We start from the raw sequence: 17,500 nt of genomic DNA, 5'->3' as shown, positions 1-17,500 counted from the left end.
GGATACTCAGTCCCTATATGTAGTCCTCTAACTGTATTGCCACTGTTAGGAGTCAAATCTGCTGTTTGATTTGGATTAACATGGTTCATTAACCCAATGTACCAACACTGTCAGACTCATTACACTCCTTCGTCCAATTTTCCCTCCCTCCTTCTATCCCCATCCGTGGACAAAACCTCTCTCTCTCTCTCTCTCCGGCTGGATTGGAGTAATTCTAGAGATAATTTTAGGATAATCTCCCATCAAATGTCTCAGAGTGCTGCCACCCTGCTTGCCCACTGCCTGATTACCAGCCTCGCTGTGCCAGCCACTTCTGCTGACCGTTGTCACACACACGTTTCCACACACAAACACACACACTAGGTTTAACTTTACACACACAATTTCAAGCCTGCCAACCATTCCTACTTCCTGCTACTGCCAACACTCACTCAGCTGCATACAAATAAACACACACACACACATTATGCAGGGGGGAGTCACTACTGGGATGTTTGTTTGCCACCTAGTGGTAGAATTTACAACATGCATTTACAACTCATTCTACACTCCAAAGATATCATTTATTGACCAACACTGCCATCTGGTGCCAAGGTATCAGTGTTACTACATGAATGGCTTCAGATAGCGATCTAGCATCAGCCTACCCTCCTCAAGTCCTAATCATAGCCATTAGAGGGAGACATGTAGCAATTTATGTAAGTTAAAGTTTCCTCTAACGCCAACATGCACTTGAGTGTCTCCTGGCTGTTTAAAGACGTACTCAGAAGTGTCACATCTCACTCACACATAGAACTCTTAGAGACGCTTTCTTCTGGACCACGATACAATCTTCACTCCCTCTCCTCTCCTCTTCTCCTCTCTTCTCCTCTCCTCTCTTCTCCTCTTCTCTCCTCTCTTCTTCTCTCCTCTCTTCTCCTCTCTTCTTCTCTCTTCTCCTCTTATCTCCTCTTCTCTAGTAATGAAAGGTACAGACACTGGGGTCTCTCTTTCTTTCAGCTGCATAACACTTTCAACAACGCTCTCCTCTCTTCTGTTCTTCTGTCCATCCATGGAGAATAGGTAGAGTGAATATTCGCTCTAACTCCCCTGAGGTTAAAGTATGCACATCCAACAAATTGAACAAACTGAAAGCACAACCACAGGTGCAGGGAACACTAAATACCATGGGAAGAGAAAAAACATACCGTACCTGCAGACTTTGAATGCTCTGCTCCCATTTCGATCAATAGGTATTTTTCAGATTTTATTCCACCTGATATTCTCAGTGAGGGAAGTATCCCATCAGAAGTATCCCGTCATTCAGAAGTATCCCATCGGTCAGAGCTGAAGCTTCTTGAATTGAGTGAGTCTCTTTACTTCCCAAAGCAGGGAGAAACAGTAACACATTATCAGCTCTATGCCTCTGTCTTCAGCCCTCACTGTCTGCTCTGACAGAATACACTCAGCCACAGAGCTCATTCTGACCTAAAGTTTAGCTGGAGAGAGAGAGAGAGAGAGAGAGAGAGAGAGAGAGAGAGAGAGAGAGAGAGAGAGAGAGAGAGAGAGAGAGAGAGAGAGAGAGAGAGAGAGCGAGAGAGACAGAGAGAGCGAGAGAGAGAGACAGAGAGAGCGAGAGAGAGACAGAGAGAGAGAGAGCGAGAGAGAGACAGAGAGAGAGAGAGAATATAACACAGCCACCAGCTCACAAATCTGTAATCCATTGAGCCTTCTGAGTGAAGTCTGTCCTTCTGTTACACCCCGACTCCTCCACCCTCCTCATTTAATAAGGTCACACTGTCTCCCCCACTTCCCGTCTGCTCTACACTGCATATCATCCAGTACGGCACCGTGCCATCATCCAATCATATTTTAGTTCTCTCAACTCCTGACTGAGCCACTGTCTGCTGTTGTCCAGAGCCACTCGCTCGCTATACCTCTGCTGTCCTTCTCTGCACATCCCTCCCTCTCTCTGTCCCCATCTTCATCTGGCACTCCTTTCCCCATCTTTCATATCACTCCTCCTATCATCTCTTCTTCTCTTCCCATTCTCATATACTCTCCACCAGTGTCCTACTGCCTTCTCTGCGTCTCTCTGTCTCCAGCAGACTGCATATATTATTATCAATGACCTCCCTGCCTATTGTTTATGAATGACCAGCGCTGCATGCCAAACAAAGGCTATTTTCATAAGAAAGCTCCATTTAATTTCAGCTCCAATTAGATAGGAGGCTAAAGAATAGAGGTGGACAGTCCGCAGCCCCTAAGGATGGCAGGCCCCATTCAGAGCCATTGAATGGGGCCTTATTGCTTTCCTGGACAAAGGGAGCACGTGGATGGGCTTTCAGACTAGAAGACACAGAACAGAAATGACTGGGAAGAGAAGACAGTCTCCGGTACAATAACAAACCTTTAAAGGGAAATACAGTGTGTTCGCTTATCCTTCCATCCATCAATTCATCCTTCACTCTTTTCTCTTTCTTTCGTTCTTTCTGGTGTGTTGTAAGGCCTGGAAATAAATGACAGACCGTTGAAAGAGAGAGGAAGAGGAAGGAGGAGAGGAAGAGAAAGGAGGAGAGGTTTGGTGTGTGGTGTGGTGTGTGGCGTGGTGTGTGGTGTGTGTGTGTCCGCAGATGATTGATTTATGGCTTTGAAAAAAGAGAGAATAAAAAAAGAAGGAGAGAGATGATTTGACAACTACACAATGACTGGCTGTCACTTTCTCTCTGAGTAATAAGAGGGAGATTGATGAAAGAAAGAAAGAAAGAAAGAAAGAAAGAAAGAAAGAAAGAAAGAAAGAAAGAAAGAAAGAAAGAAAGAAAGAAAGAAAGAAAGAAAGAAAGAAAGAAAGAAAGAAAGAAAGAAAGAAAGAAAGAAAGAAAGAAAGAAAGAAAGAAAGAAAGAAAGAAAAGAAAGAAAGAAAGAAAGAAAGACGAGAGACTATTCCAGATCAAAGAAAAACAACGTGACTAAGAATGACCCTTTTCAGTCTCTTCTACTGTTTATAGTGTTAATCGAATAGAAACAATGAGAACATGTAAGTCCTGGCTAGAATCAATCTGTGTTAGATCTGGGTGTTAGATGATAAATCAGGATAATATTTACTTTGTATTTATGCAGGAATATTGAACAGAAGACAAAGGATGACTTTAGCCAATCAGGGAACAAGGTGATGGAGCTACATTGATCAAATATGACATCTAAGCCTTTGAGGCGACACCAGCAGAAATAGAGCCTTTCCCTTAGAAACCAAAACAGGAGAGTCTGACTACACAAAGGGCTTCGATAGGCTTGTTGCAGTGTGTGTGTGTGTGTGTGTGTGAACCAACCTTAATTCCTTTGGCAGGTAAGAAGAGAGGAAGGATCATGATCATCATAATCATCATCATGGTGGTTGTCGTTACCAGCCTGCTCCCAAGCCTTCATATCATGTTGCCTCATAAATACCTGTAAAATGTAATGTCATGATCTCCCCCTGCAAATGTCTGCAAATGTCATTCTTACCTTTCAACCAGGCAGACAGACAGTCTACACAACATGATCAGATCTCCTGGACGCCCCTAGCACCCAGCCTGTACTCAGACATGTTAGCTTGTGTTTATCACAGTAGATTACAGCTGCATCCCAAATGGTACCCTATTCCCTATATAGTGCACTACAAAAGTAGGGACGTCTGCTTCATGTGGTACTGTAGCCTCCACCTGGTGTGTTACCTGCTGGCTGACTCCTGATAGGCTGGGTGACAGATAGAGAGGCTATGAAACACTGATACTTATTAGACATACAGAGACAGAGACATAGAGAGACATACAGAGACAGAGACATAGAGAGACAGAGAGACAGAGACATAGAGAGACATAGAGACATATAGAGACATACAGAGACATAGAGAGACATACAGAGACATAGAGATACATACAGAGACATAGAGGGACATAGAGAGACATACAGAGACAGAGAGACATACAGAGACACACAGAGACATAGAGGGACATAGAGAGACATACAGAAACAGAGAGACATACAGAGACATAGAGGGACATAGAGAGACATACAGAGACATAGAGAGACATAGAGAGACATAGAGAGACATACAGAGACATAGAGAGACATACAGAGACATAGAGAGACATACAGAGACATACAGAGACATAGAGAGACATAGAGAGACATAGAGAGACATACAGAGACATAGAGAGACATACAGAGACATAGAGAGACATAGAGAGACATAGTAGCTGATGTGTGGTGAGCTTTCTGCTGCATAACGGATACTATGGCATCACCTAGGTGGGTGTTGCACATCCATGGTGGATGAGTTGTGAATGTAAAGTGCTTTGAGCACCTGGAAAAGTGCTACATCAATCCAATTCATCATCAGCATCCCTTTCAGAGTCTTCCTGCAGTAATAATAATAATAATAATAATAATATGCCATTTAGCAGACGCTTTTATCCAAAGCGACTTACAGTCATGCGTGCATACATTTTTGTGTATGGGTGGTCCCGGGGATCGAACCCACTATCTTGGCGTTACAAGAGCCGTGCTCTACCAGCTGAGCTGAGCTACAGAGGAGCTACAGAGTACAAGCATGAGGGTTGGAGTCGCTCTCCTAAAAACACATTTATTTCTCCAAAGGCTCATTCCTCAGCAGTGTTCATATTTACATCAAAACGGACCAATACCAGTCAGTACCAATCAATACTGTACCCATACCAGTCAGTACCAATACCAGTCTGTACCAATACCAGTCAGTCCATTTCTGTACAAATCCCTTCTGACCCACCGGTCAGTGACAACACAAGGTTCAACCAATAGGCAGGCCACCAGGGGTCCAGGCCTTACACAGAAGACCACAACACATTAGACGATGGCAAGACATCCAAATGGGTGGATTTCATAGTAATGAAATAACAGTAGAGAAGAGGTGAAATGATGAGTTGTTTTTGTACAGTACCATTAGAGCTGTATTACTTTGCTGAGTGGGCATTTATAAACAGACAGGGAGGGAGTGAGGGAGGATACCTAGTCAGTTGTACAACTGAAATGTGTCTTGCACATTTAACCCAACCCCTCTGAATCAGAGAGGTGCGGGGAGCTGCCTTAATCAACATCCACGTCATCTGAGCCCAGGGAGCAAGAGCAGAATGGCTAGGCGCCGCTCCAGGTCCACGTTGGTTCAGGGATGGATCCACAGACATTCCTCATTATTATAGGTGGAGGCCAGGAGTTTTTCCTAACCACATGACCTGACTGGAGAAAAAAACACACAACCATGTATCTGCACGCAATCACTCAGTCATACTCATACACGTTTCTCCATCACACACTTCACTCTCACAGGCACAGACACACACACCTCATAAGTTAGTCTCGTCCCAGGTGTGGTTGTTCATACTCTTTAACACCCTCCGGATGACCTTATCCAGATCTTTCCGTACCCTCTGCTCCTCCTCCAGCGACCTCTTCATCCTCTTATTGTCCTGTTGAGGGGTCAAAGGTCAGCTTAATATCCTACAAGCATTCGGTTGGTAGTTGTACTACTTCATCCGTCATAACAGTGTCATGTCAGGTGTCGTAATGAGTTGTCATAGGCCTGTCTTAAGCCAGCATAATGGTGACACAGAGGGGACATTCACCTGTTGGAGCTCCTGTACCTCGTCCCTCAGGGCGTAAACCACATCCTCCAGGCTCCTTCAACCCAACACAGACGGTTAATACCATCCTAGAGGTGAATACATGATCATATATGTATACACACAGTACTGCACTAGTCTACACACTAACTAACACACTTAACTTAATCATCCAGAAACAGAAGCATTTTTATGAGAACACCATCTCACTGCAGCACATGATGACAGGAACTGTGAGGGGTTACCAAGATATTCAGCCCTGACCAAAAGGAAGACGGGGAGGGGGGGGGGGAGTAGGAGGAGAAGGAGGAAGAAGAGGCGGATGAGTAGGAGGTGGAAAGGAGATGGGGGAGGTGTGGGAGAGGTGGGGAGTAGGGGAAGGAGGAAAAAGGAGGAAGAAGAGGAGGTGGGGTGAGGAGTAGGAGAAGGAGGAAGAAGAGGAGGAAGAGGAGGAGGAGGCGGGAGAAGAGGAGGAGAGAGAAGAGGAAGAGGAAGGGAGAAGAGGAAGAGGGAGAAGAGGAGGAGGAAAAAGAGGAGGAGGAAGAAGAGGAAGAGGAGGGAAGGTGGATGTCTTACTTCTCTCTGACCACAGTCTGTCTGTTGCTCCTGGTCTCCTCCATGATGATCTTCTCCTCTCCAGGGATGATGACCTGCAGCCCTGTGTCACTCCGCGTCGCCCCTGTTCCAGACAAACACAACACACTAGATACACTGATCTAAGGTCAGTTTGGACTTCCAACTCCTAATGGCTGAGGATAGAATTGTGGGAGAGTAAGCTGATCCTAGATCTGTGCCTAAGGGCAACTTCTACCCACAGCAGTTTGGCTAACATAAGTGACTGAGTTCCTGGTTGGTGATTGGCTACATGATAAGAAAAGCAAAACAGGACACAAACACAGGAGACTGGAGAGGCCGTGGGCTAGTTAGTCATGCACAGAACGACGAGACACAATGACAGAGGAGCCATGTTGGAGAGGAAGAACAGAAGGAGGATGAGAGAGAGGCATATCACTTCTTCATCATCCTGATCCATTCACCCCTCATTGGTTTTACCTCACCACACCACTGTCTGTTGCAGACAAAAATAAAACAACAAGAAGAATACAGTGTATATTCGTGAGAGAAAAGACACCATTTTGTTTTCACATTTCCTGTTCTAATGGTTTAGCCTAGAGTCTTGTTGACAGTGACATCCAACACAGTGAAATAAGGTGTGCTTCTGACAAAACACCCAAAATACCAACCACTAACAAAAGACAGATTTATTCACAACTCAATGATACAGTGTTTGGGACCTCTTGTCATATACGTCAGTCTGTATATATATATATATACAAATATTCTGTAGGTGATGTTTGTAGGTAGGTAGGTAGGTAGGTAGTTAAGATAGTTAAGTAGGTAGGTAGGTAGGTAGGTAGGTAGGTAGGTAGGTAGGTAGGTAGGTAGGTAGGTAGGTAGGTAGGTAGGTAGGTAGGTAGGTAGGTAGGTAGGTAGGTAGGTAGGTAGGTAGGTAGGTAGGTAGATAGATAGGTAGGTAAGATAGGTAAGATAGGTAAGATAGGTACAGTGAGAAAAAAGTATTTGATCCCCTGCTGATTTTCTATGTTTGCCCACTGACAAAGAAATGATCAGTCTATAATTTTAATGGTAGGTTTATTTGAACAGTGAGAGACAGAATAACAACAAAAAAATCCAGAAAAACGCATGTCAAAAATGTTATAAATTAATTTGCATTTTAAATGAGGGAAATAAGTATTTAACCCCCTCTCAATCAGAAAGATTTCTGGCTCCCAGGTGTCTTTTATACAGGTAACGAGCTGAGATTAGGAGCACACTCTTAAAGGGAGTGCTCCTAATCTCAGCTTGTTACCTGTATAAAAGACACCTGTCCACAGAAGCAATCAATCAATCAGATTCCAAACTCTCCACCATGGCCAAGACCAAAGAGCTCTCCAAGGATGTCAGGGACAAGATTGTAGACCTACACAAGGCTGGAATGGGCTATAAGACCATCGCCAAGCAGCTTGGTGAGAAGGTGACAACAGTTGGTGCGATTATTCGCAAATGGAAGAAACACAAAATAACTGTCAATCTCCCTCGGCCTGGGGCTCCATGCAAGATCTCACCTCGTGGAGTTGCAATGATCATGAGAACGGTGAGGAATCAGCCCAGAACTACACGGGAGGATCTTGTCAATGATCTCAAGGCAGCTGGGACCATAGTCACCAAGAAAACAATTGGTAACACACTACGTCGTGAAGGACTGAAATCCTGCAGCGCTCGCAAGGTCCCCCTGCTCAAGAAAGCACATATACAGGGCCGTCTGAAGTTTGCCAATGAACATCTGAATGATTCAGAGGAGAACTGGGTGAAAGTGTTGTGGTCAGATTAGACCAAAATCGAGCTCTTTGGCATCAACTCAACTCACCGTGTTTGGAGGAGGAGGAATGCTGCCTATGACCCCAAGAACACCATCCCCACCGTCAAACATGGAGGTGGAAACATTATGCTTTGGGTGTGTTTTTCTGCTAAGGGGACAGGACAACTTCACCACATCAAAGGGACGATGGACGGGGCCATGTACCGTCAAATCTTGGGTGAGAACCTCCTTCCCTCAGCCAGGGCATTGAAAATGGGTCGTGGATGGGTATTCCAGCATGACAATGACCCAAAACACACGGCCAAGGCAACAAAGGAGTGGCTCAAGAAGAAGCACATTAAGGTCCTGGAGTGGCCTAGCCAGTCTCCAGACCTTAATCCCATAGAAAATCTGTGGAGGGAGCTGAAGGTTCGAGTTGCCAAATGTCAGCCTCGAAACCTTAATGACTTGGAGAAGATCTGCAAAGAGGAGTGGAACAAAATCCCTCCTGAGATGTGTGCAAACCTGGTGGCCAACTACAAGAAACGTCTGACCTCTGTGATTGCCAACAAGGGTTTTGCCACCAAGTACTAAGTCATGTTTTGCAGAGGGGTCAAATACTTATTTCCCTCATTAAAATGCAAATCAATTTATAACATTTTTGACATGCGTTTTTCTGGATTTTGTTGTTGTTATTCTGTCTCTCACTGTTCAAATAAACCTACCATTAAATTTATACACTGACTTTGTCTTTGTCAGTCGGCAAACGTACAAAATCAGCAGGGGATCAAATACTTTTTTCCCTCACTGTAGGTAGGTAGGTAGGTAGGTAGGTAGGTAGGTAGGTAGGTAGGTAGGTAGGTAGGTAGGTAGGTAGGACAGGTAGGTAAGATAGGTAGGACAGGTAGGTAGGTAGGTAAGATAGGTATGTAGGTAGGTAGGTAGGTAGGTAGGTAGGTAGGACAGGTAGGTAGGACAGGTATGTAGGACAGGTAGGTAGGTAGGTAGGTAGGTAGGTAGGTAGGTAGGTAGGTAGGTAGGTAGGTAGGTAGGTAGGTAGGTAGGTAGGTAGGTAGGTAGGTAGGTAGGTAGGTAGGACAGGTAGGTAGGACATTTTGATCACAGGTGTGGGATAGGTCATATACATCATTGGAGCACACAGAGGACACAGTTGGACAAATCAGTCACTTCACCCTGCCTCTCTGTTTTTGCTTTTCTTTAGTTTTTTTCCAACCACAGAATACACTGCAGTCACATGACCTGACCAACCACAGAATACACTGCAGTCACATGACCTGACCAACCACAGAATAAACTGCAGTCACATGACCTGACCAACCATAGAATACACTGCAATCACAAAGTAGAACACACAACACGAGGACAGTCATATTCTTAGCTCAAATACTCATAGAACCACTGTTTGGCTTATTATTTTGTTCCATTGGCATCCAGTATGTACAAAAAGGAGACCATTTATTTTAGTTCATGTTCATCTGTGTTGATGAATAAGTATGTCACATATGACCGCTCCCACAAGACTAGGTTTCTCTTTTGGTTGACACTTCCTCAACGCTTACATTATAGATTTACACTATGGATGAGCAGTACTGTACAGGGACACTTAATATCTATGGCAAGCGTAATAACTAGGCTACATCATCCACACAGTGATGTTATACACACACTGGGGTGGTAGGCTGGTAAGAGGGGGTACAGAAACGCAACTGTTCATAGTTAACACATTTCAATGCTCTACCACAGAGGTTGTGCACAAATGAATCCCAACAACACATGCTCAATGCCCAGTATAAACGTTGATACCATTTCACCATCACGTAGAAAGAGATTGACTGTATGTTCCACTAATCAGTTGTAAAACATTCACATACACAGTGAAATAAACATAATAAAAATCACATACATTATACAAAATAATTTAGGTAAAATAAACAAATAATTTGTAGAAATATATAAACAACAAATCCATTTATTCCATATATTGTTAGAATAACTCTGGAGAGAGAGGACTGATTTGAAGTGGACAGTAAACCGGGCCCAGTTTTTCAAAAGTGATGTATCCATAATTCGGCTATCGGATAGGTTAAATGCATAGAAACAGAATGAATAGAACAGGTGTCCCTATTCATGTCAATGATTAATCCGTTCTACTCATTCTCTTTCTATGCATTTAATCCAATCCAATAGCCCAAATCCAGATAACATTTGAAAAACCTGGCCCTGGGAATTCTTACTGTGGCATATGGAAATACTTTTTCAGGAAAACAGTTATTCTTAATGCATGATAATGTGGTGAAGGACACAAACAAAGGTTTCCTACTTGGGATATAGAAACTGGACCTGCCAGGCTTGTGCCTTTGCTTAGGGCCTAGAGTTGTACCTGGTCATGTGACGTGATCAGGAATAACTCCTGGTCCTACATGACGCTGCCTACAGTTGAGTTTTAAACATAGATTTGTGCCCTAGAATACAGAGGCTTGACTGTTCAATATAAACCACAGAAATATAATTTCATCAAGGCCCTTTGAGTAACATGAGCAGTAATTCATTTGGATTTCTTAGGATACTTAAAAACGGACTTCTATGTTGGCTTGTGGGCAGTAGGGTCACTTATACAAACTCTAAATATAAATACTCAAGTCTGACGCTCCGTCTTAGAGAGGATCTGCATGCATGCTAAAGACAAGTCTCTTGGCTTTTGAGAATATCATTGTTTAGCTGTTGAAGGAATATTGACTTTAAAAGTACTGCATCTTGGATTGGGGTAAAATCTGATGATAAGAGTGTAAATCGTCCCCCTGGGAATGAACAATGCATGCTGTTTATAGTGGAACAGGAACCTCATATGCTATATAATACCAATATCATAGAAATACTATTGTTGATGCTGTATTTGTTTGGCATGCTGTGTCCTGTGTGTGAAATACTGCAGGGGGGGTACTGCAACAGGGGCAAGAGCCTTAAGAAAGTCATAGCAATAACAAAAATATATAAATACATTGGATGTCATAAGGAAATGGCAACGGTCACCACAACATTTGCATGCTACTGTAATACAGTGCATTCGGAAAGTATTCAGACCCCTTGACTTCTTCCACATTTTGGTACGTTACAGCTTATTCTAAAATTGATTACATCGTTTTTTTCCCTCATCAATCTACACACAATACCCCATAATGACAAAGCAAAAGCAGGATTTAGATTTTTTTTGCAAATAATAATAAATAAACTGACATATCACATTTACATAGTATTCAGACCCTTTACTCAGTACTTTGTTGAAGCACTTTTGGCAGCGATTAAAGCCTTGAGTCTTCTTGGGTATGATGCTACAAGCTTGGCACACCTGTATTTGGGAGTTTCTCCCATTCTTCTCTGCAGATCCTCTCAAGCTCTGTCAGGTTGGATGGGGAGCGTTGCTGCACAGCTATTTTCAGGTCTCTCCAGAGATGTTCGATTGGGTTCAAGTCCAGGCTCTCGCTGGGCCACTCAAGGACATTCAGAGACTTGTCCAAAAGCCACTCCTGCATTGTCTTGGCTGTGTGCTTAGGGTCGTTGTCCTGTTGGAAGGTGAACCTTCGCCCCAGTCTGAGGTCCTGAGCACTCTGGAAAAGATTTTCATCAAGGATCTCCCTGTACTTTGTTCCGTTCATCTTTCCCTCGATCCTGACTAGTCTCCCAGTCCCTACCGCTGAAAAACATCCCCACAGCATGATGCTGCCACCACCATGCTTCACCGTAGGGATGGTGCCAGGTTTCCTCCAGACATGACACTTGGCATTCAGGCCAAAGAGTTCAATCTTGGTTTCATCAGACCAGAGAATCTTGTTTCTCATGGTCTGAGAGTCTTTAGGTGCCAAGCGGGCTGTCATGTGCCTTTTACTGAGGAGTGACTTCCGTCTGGCCACTCTACCATAAAGGCCTGATTGGTGGACTGCTGCAGAGATGGTTGTCCTTCTGGAAGATTCTCCCATCTCCACAGAGGAACTCTAGAGCTCTGTCAGAGTGACCATCGGGTTCTTGGTCACCTCCCTGACCTCCCCACAATTGCTTAGTTAGGCCGGGCGGCCAGCTCTAGGAAGTGTCTTGGTGGTTCCAAACTTCTTCCATTTAAGAATGATGGAGGCCACTGTGTTCTTGGGGACATTCAATGCTGCAGAAATGTTTTGGTAACCTTCCCCAGATCTGTGCCTCGACACAATCCTGTCTCGGAGCTCTACGGACAATTCCTTCGACCTCATGGCTTGGTTTTTGCTCTGACATGCACTGTTAACTGTGGGACCTTATTTAGACAGGTGTGTGCCTTTCCAAATCATGTCCAATCAATTTAATTTACCACAGGTGGACTCCAATCAACTTGTAGAAACATCTCAAGAATGATCAATGGAAACAGGATGCATCTGAGCTCAATTTCGAGTCTCATAGCAAAGGGTCTGAATACGTATGTAAATAAGGTATTTCTGTTTTTCATTTTAAATACATTTTCAAAAATTTCTAAAAACCTGTTTTCACTTTGTCATTATGGTGTATTGTGTGTAGATTGATGAGGAAAATGTTTTATTTAATCCATTTAAGAATAAGTCTGTAACGTAACAAAATGTGGAAAAGGTCAAGGGGTCTGAATACTTTCTGAAGGCACTGTATATGTGGAAGCAGGAGCTAGGTTAGAGAACATATATATATGGTCAATAGAATACATTCCTTCCTGAATCATATCTGAATATCAGACACACAGAGAGTCCCTACCTGCACCCCACCCCCCTCCCCAGAAACTGCCCAACACAAGCTACCTGGCAACTACGGAAAGAGAGTCAAGGTAACAGGTAGGTTTTCAAACAAAGAGAGGACAATAAATAAAAAAGAACCAAAACAAATAAATAATAAATAATAACTAAAAAATGTATACAATTACATAATTAAAAATAAATTAAATAAATAAACGTAACAACTCTTAAAAATCAGTTTGTTTTCCTCTAAAGCACAGGTTAAGAGGTAAATGTGCTGTACGGTGCTGTGCTGTGTTGTATAGCGCGGTATGGTAGGGTACAGTACGACCACGCTAGTTCTGGTGAGAGATGCAGCTCTTACGCGACACTGAGCCCATCCTGTAACTGTGGGTTGTCCACACAGAGTCGTAGTCAGAGTCCTCCGACAGGTCTGAGCCAGTCAAGTCAGGCCGTGACACGCTGCTACGGTGGCCCGGAGAGTCCACACTGGACCGGTCCACGTCCCCCAGCACATGGTTGTGCATCAGGTCAGTGCCCTGCCAGGCTAATGGGGGTGGTGTACAAACGCATTGGGGAGGGGGGGGGAGGGGGGGGGGGGGGGTGCAAACAATGTGGATGATGAAGGCAAACCATAACCAATGAGGAGTGGATGGAGAGGGAGGAAGGATGTATTAAATCAGAATAATAAGATGTAATCATAGTAATAAAATGGAAGCGAGGGAATAACCCCAATAAACAAAAATAAAATGAGCAACAAACGTCAACAGAAGATTGAAGGAGTGAGGAGTGAAGAGAGAGAGACAGAAGAGAGAGAGACTGTTAGAAAGAGAATTAATAACTAATGGCAGGTTTAAGAATAGCATTGGACTACTGATCCAAGAATGACAACACGACCTGACATCAACAAGTGTGTGTGTGTGTGTGTGTGTGTGTGTGTGTGTGTGTGTGCGCGTGTGTTCTTACTGGAGTTGAGGGTTTGTCTGGTCTTGGCGCTGGTACAGTAGGCTTCTATCACCTTCAGGATCTGAGCATCTTCCTCTAGAGCAACTGTACCTGGGGACGAGATGAGAGAAGGGGTTAGAACAGTGTGTACACACACACACACACACACACACACAGACACACACAGACACACAGACACACACAGACACAGACAGACACTGACACACAGAGTGAACATACTCTTCCTCAGGGCAGACTCCTCTTCTGACTGTTTCCTCTCTGGCTTACGTTTAGGAAGAAGCTTCTTCACACTCTTAGGACTCTTACTGAGGTCCTGGAGACAGAGATGGAGAGAAGGAGAGAGAGGGAGGTAGAGATGGAGAGAAGGAGAGAGAGGGAGGTAGAGATGGAGAGAAGGAGAGAGGGGGAGGTAGAGATGGAGAGAAGGAGGGGGGGAGGTAGAGATGGAGAGAAGGAGAGAGAGAGAGGTAGAGATGGAGAGAAGGAGAGAGAGGGAGGTAGAGATGGAGAGAAGGAGAGAGAGGGAGGTAGAGATGGAGAGAAGGAGAGAGAGGGAGGTAGAGATGGAGAGAAGGAGAGAGAGGGAGGTAGAGATGGAGAGAAGGAGAGAGAGGGAGGTAGAGATGGAGAGAAGGAGAGAGAGGGAGGTAGAGATGGAGAGAAGGAGAGAGAGGGAGGTAGAGATGGAGAGAAGGAGAGAGAGGGAGGTAGAGATGGAGAGAAGGAGAGAGAGGGAGGTAGAGATGGAGAGAAGGAGAGAGGGAGGTAGAGATGGAGAGAAGGAGAGAGAGGGAGGTAGAGATGGAGAGAAGGAGAGAGAGGGAGGTAGAGATGGAGAGAAGGAGAGAGAGGGAGGTAGAGATGGAGAGAAGGAGAGAGAGGGAGGTAGAGATGGAGAGAAGGAGAGAGAGGGAGGTAGAGATGGAGAGAAGGAGAGAGAGGGAGGTAGAGAGAGAGAAAGAGAGGGGGGAGGTAGAGAGAGAGAGAAAGAGAGGGGGGGAGGTAGAGAGAGAGAGAGAAAGAGAGGGGGGGAGGTAGAGAGAGAGAGAGAAAGAGAGGTGGGAGGTAGAGAGAGAGAGAAAGAGAGAGGGGGATGTAGAGAGAGTGAGGGATGGGAATGAACAACACAAACAAGCAATGACACCCAACCTCACCTAACCTCACCCAAACACATAACAACTTCTATTAATGCCATCACACACACACACATCCCCTATCCCCATCCACACACATCCTCACTCCCCATCCACACACATTCTCCCCTACCTCCTTGTAGCAGAGTGCTGCAGAGGGCCTGAGGGGGGGTGCGGGGCGCAGGCAGCTGAGGCTCCAGGGTTTGGGGGTGTTGGGGGGCTCCAGGGGCCCCCACATCATGGTGCTGTGTGGAGCCCCGTGGGAGGAGGGGTGGGGCAGGGTGTGGTAGGCTGGGGCCACCGTCATCGCACGGCTCTCCGCATGACGGGACGGAGTCAGAGGGTGGGAGGGCAACTGATGGAGGGAAGGAGGGAGGGTAAGAGGGAGTAGGGAGGAGGGAGGGAGGGTAGGAGGGAGGAGGGAGGGAGGGTAGGAGGGAGGAGGGAGGAGGGAGGAGGGAGGAGGGAGGAGGGAGGAGGGAGGAGGGAGGGTAGGAGGGAGGAGGGAGGGAGGGTAGGAGGTAGGAGGGAGGGTAGGAGGGAGGAGGGAGGGAGGGAGGGAGGGTAGGAGGGAGGGAGGGAGGGAGGGAGGGTAGGAGGGAGGAGGGAGGAGGGAGGAGGGAGGGTAGGAGGGAGGGAGGGTAGGAGGTAGGAGGGAGGGAGGGAGGGAGGGAGGGAGGGAGGGAGGGAGGGAGGGAGGGAGGGAGGGAGGGAGGGAGGGAGGGAGGTAGGGTAGGAGGTAGGAGGTAGGAGGTAGGAGGGAGGGAGGGAGGGAGGGAGGGAGGGAGGGAGGGAGGGAGGGAGGGAGGGAGGGAGGGAGGGAGGGAGGGTAGGAGGGAGGAGGGAGGAGGGAGGGTAGGAGGGAGGGAGGGAGGGTAGGAGGTAGGAGGGAGGGTAGGAGGGAGGAGGGAGGGAGGGAGGGAGGGAGGGAGGGTAGGAGGTAGGAGGGAGGGAGGAGGGAGGGTAGGAGGTAGGAGGAGAAAAAGGAGAGGATGTAAAAAGAGGAGAAAAGAGAGATTAGATTAGTTTGATGAAATTCTAATGTATTTCACAGAGCTTGGAGATTCACACGCAGCACCAATTCACTCTGTGTGTTACTGACCGTGTGGCTGGGAACAGTGAGGGGTTTTTGGCAGGGAACAGTGAGGGGTTTTTGGCAGGGAACAGTGAGGGGTTTTTGGCTGGGGACGGTGGCCGTGGTTTGTCTAGTCTGACGGGTCAGATGGTCCACCCAGTCCTGCAGGTCCTGCTGGTTGTTACACACCACCTGAATATGCTCAAATAGACTGCCTGGAGAACACACAATACAAACACACATTACACACACAAATTATACACACACACATTATACACACACACATTAGACACACACACATTATACACACATTAATGTAAGTTTTAAATACACCACAGTACCACAGTAGTCTTACCAGAAAGCTCAAATGAGTTTTTGTGGGCCTCACTGTCCTCTAGCGTGGTCACAGTCATACCAGCCAATGGCAGCTTCCCCTGTAGACAAGAGGCCATCACAACATCTGAACCCACACTATAAATGGTGGTCCATCAACACTGTGTCTTATTCATTAAGGAACACCGTAGCAAAAATGTGTGTTTCTTATTGGACAAGTTCATGTACTGTAGTCCCTTCCATGTTTCAGTCCATTTTCTTCCATTTGGTGCCAAAATTAATATTTACATTTTAGTCATTTAGCAGACGCTCTTATCCAGAGCGACTTACAGTTAAACCCTGGTATAGTAGACTAAGGGGTTAGGGGTCAGGGGTCATACCTGGAAAATAAAGCCACTCATCCTGGGAGTGGCAGACAGCATGAGGAGGACATGAGGGAAGAGCATGAGGTAGCGCTCACATTTCTCCTAAGAGAGAGAGAGAGAGACAGGGGGAGAGAGAGAGAGACAGGGGGAAAGAGAGAGAGAGAGAGAGAGAGAGAGAGAGAGAGAGAGAGAGAGAGAGAGAGAGGGGGGGGGGGGAGAAGCCACTGTTAATAGTGTTTTACTCATGTACATTAGTTAATATTATAATGTTACAGTGAGGTTGTTGTTAGGTTTTCCTCTGACCTCTGCTCCAGGGCTTTTAACCAGAGCCTGACTCATGTAGAGGACAGAGCCCAGTGTTCTGATGTCGTCTCCCTCCCACAGCCTAATGGGCTCAGTCACAATCTGCAGCTCCAGCTCCTTCCTCTTCCTCACCTCCTGGCACTGGGCCTGTCGCCATGCAAACACCATTAGCACCACATCACAGATTGCCATAGGAACAGCATTAGCACCACATACTTCCATGACTACAGAAACAATGCAACAATGTGCATCCATAGATACATTTACATTTTACATTTTAGTCATTTAGCAGACGCTCTTATCCAGAGCGACTTACAGTTAGTGAGTACATACAGTTTCATACTTTTTCATACTGCCTATGTGTGTACAAGTGATGCATGCTCATATCATTACAGTGTACCATAATATGTTGACTCATGACTCACACGTCACTGCTTGATACACAGCATGTGCTGCTAATGAGGTAACCATGGAAACAAGAGGCGATGTTCGTATGGATGTGACTCACCGAGAAGCTCTTGAATGTTGTCATACACTTCTGGATGTCTGGCCGGTCAGGGTGACTCTCCTACAGGAAGCACAGCAGAGAGCAGTTATACAGCTGTA

At 45.7% G+C, this 17,500-nt stretch overlaps 1 protein-coding gene across 1 annotated transcript; it reads right to left on the bottom strand.

The window, feature by feature from the left end:
- Nucleotides 1-4,590: 4,590 nt before the first annotated feature.
- On the bottom strand, nucleotides 4,591-17,461 carry LOC311118940 (rho guanine nucleotide exchange factor 7-like). Its single transcript, XM_084193690.1, has 12 exons — nucleotides 17,403-17,461; nucleotides 16,895-17,041; nucleotides 16,607-16,693; nucleotides 16,249-16,327; nucleotides 15,921-16,108; nucleotides 14,952-15,173; nucleotides 13,905-13,998; nucleotides 13,686-13,775; nucleotides 6,192-6,294; nucleotides 5,619-5,673; nucleotides 5,421-5,462; nucleotides 4,591-5,232 (listed from the first exon to the last, which is right to left on the bottom strand). The coding sequence occupies exons 1-12, from the start codon at nucleotides 17,424-17,426 to the stop codon at nucleotides 5,131-5,133; spliced, it is 1,233 nt and encodes a 410-aa protein (XP_084049816.1). The 5' UTR covers nucleotides 17,427-17,461; the 3' UTR covers nucleotides 4,591-5,130.
- Nucleotides 17,462-17,500: the final 39 nt, after the last annotated feature.

Source organism: Coregonus lavaretus (genome assembly GCF_964263955.1).
Source record: "Coregonus lavaretus genome assembly, contig: HAP1_SCAFFOLD_4499, whole genome shotgun sequence".
Taxonomy (NCBI): Eukaryota; Metazoa; Chordata; class Actinopteri; order Salmoniformes; family Salmonidae; genus Coregonus; species Coregonus lavaretus.
This window is presented reverse-complemented; position numbering and strand designations above follow the sequence as displayed.

Bases quoted from the DNA above. Each gene is read 5' to 3' on its own strand.
- LOC311118940 (XM_084193690.1), bottom strand. From the start codon at position 17,426: ATGACAACATTCAAGAGCTTCTCG. The intron at 16,694-16,894 runs GTCAGAGGAAAA...TCTCTCTCTTAG, and splicing joins TTAAAAGCCCTGGAGCAGAG to GAGAAATGTGAGCGCTACCT. The intron at 13,776-13,904 runs GTATGTTCACTC...TCTCGTCCCCAG, and splicing joins GGAGTCTGCCCTGAGGAAGA to GTACAGTTGCTCTAGAGGAA.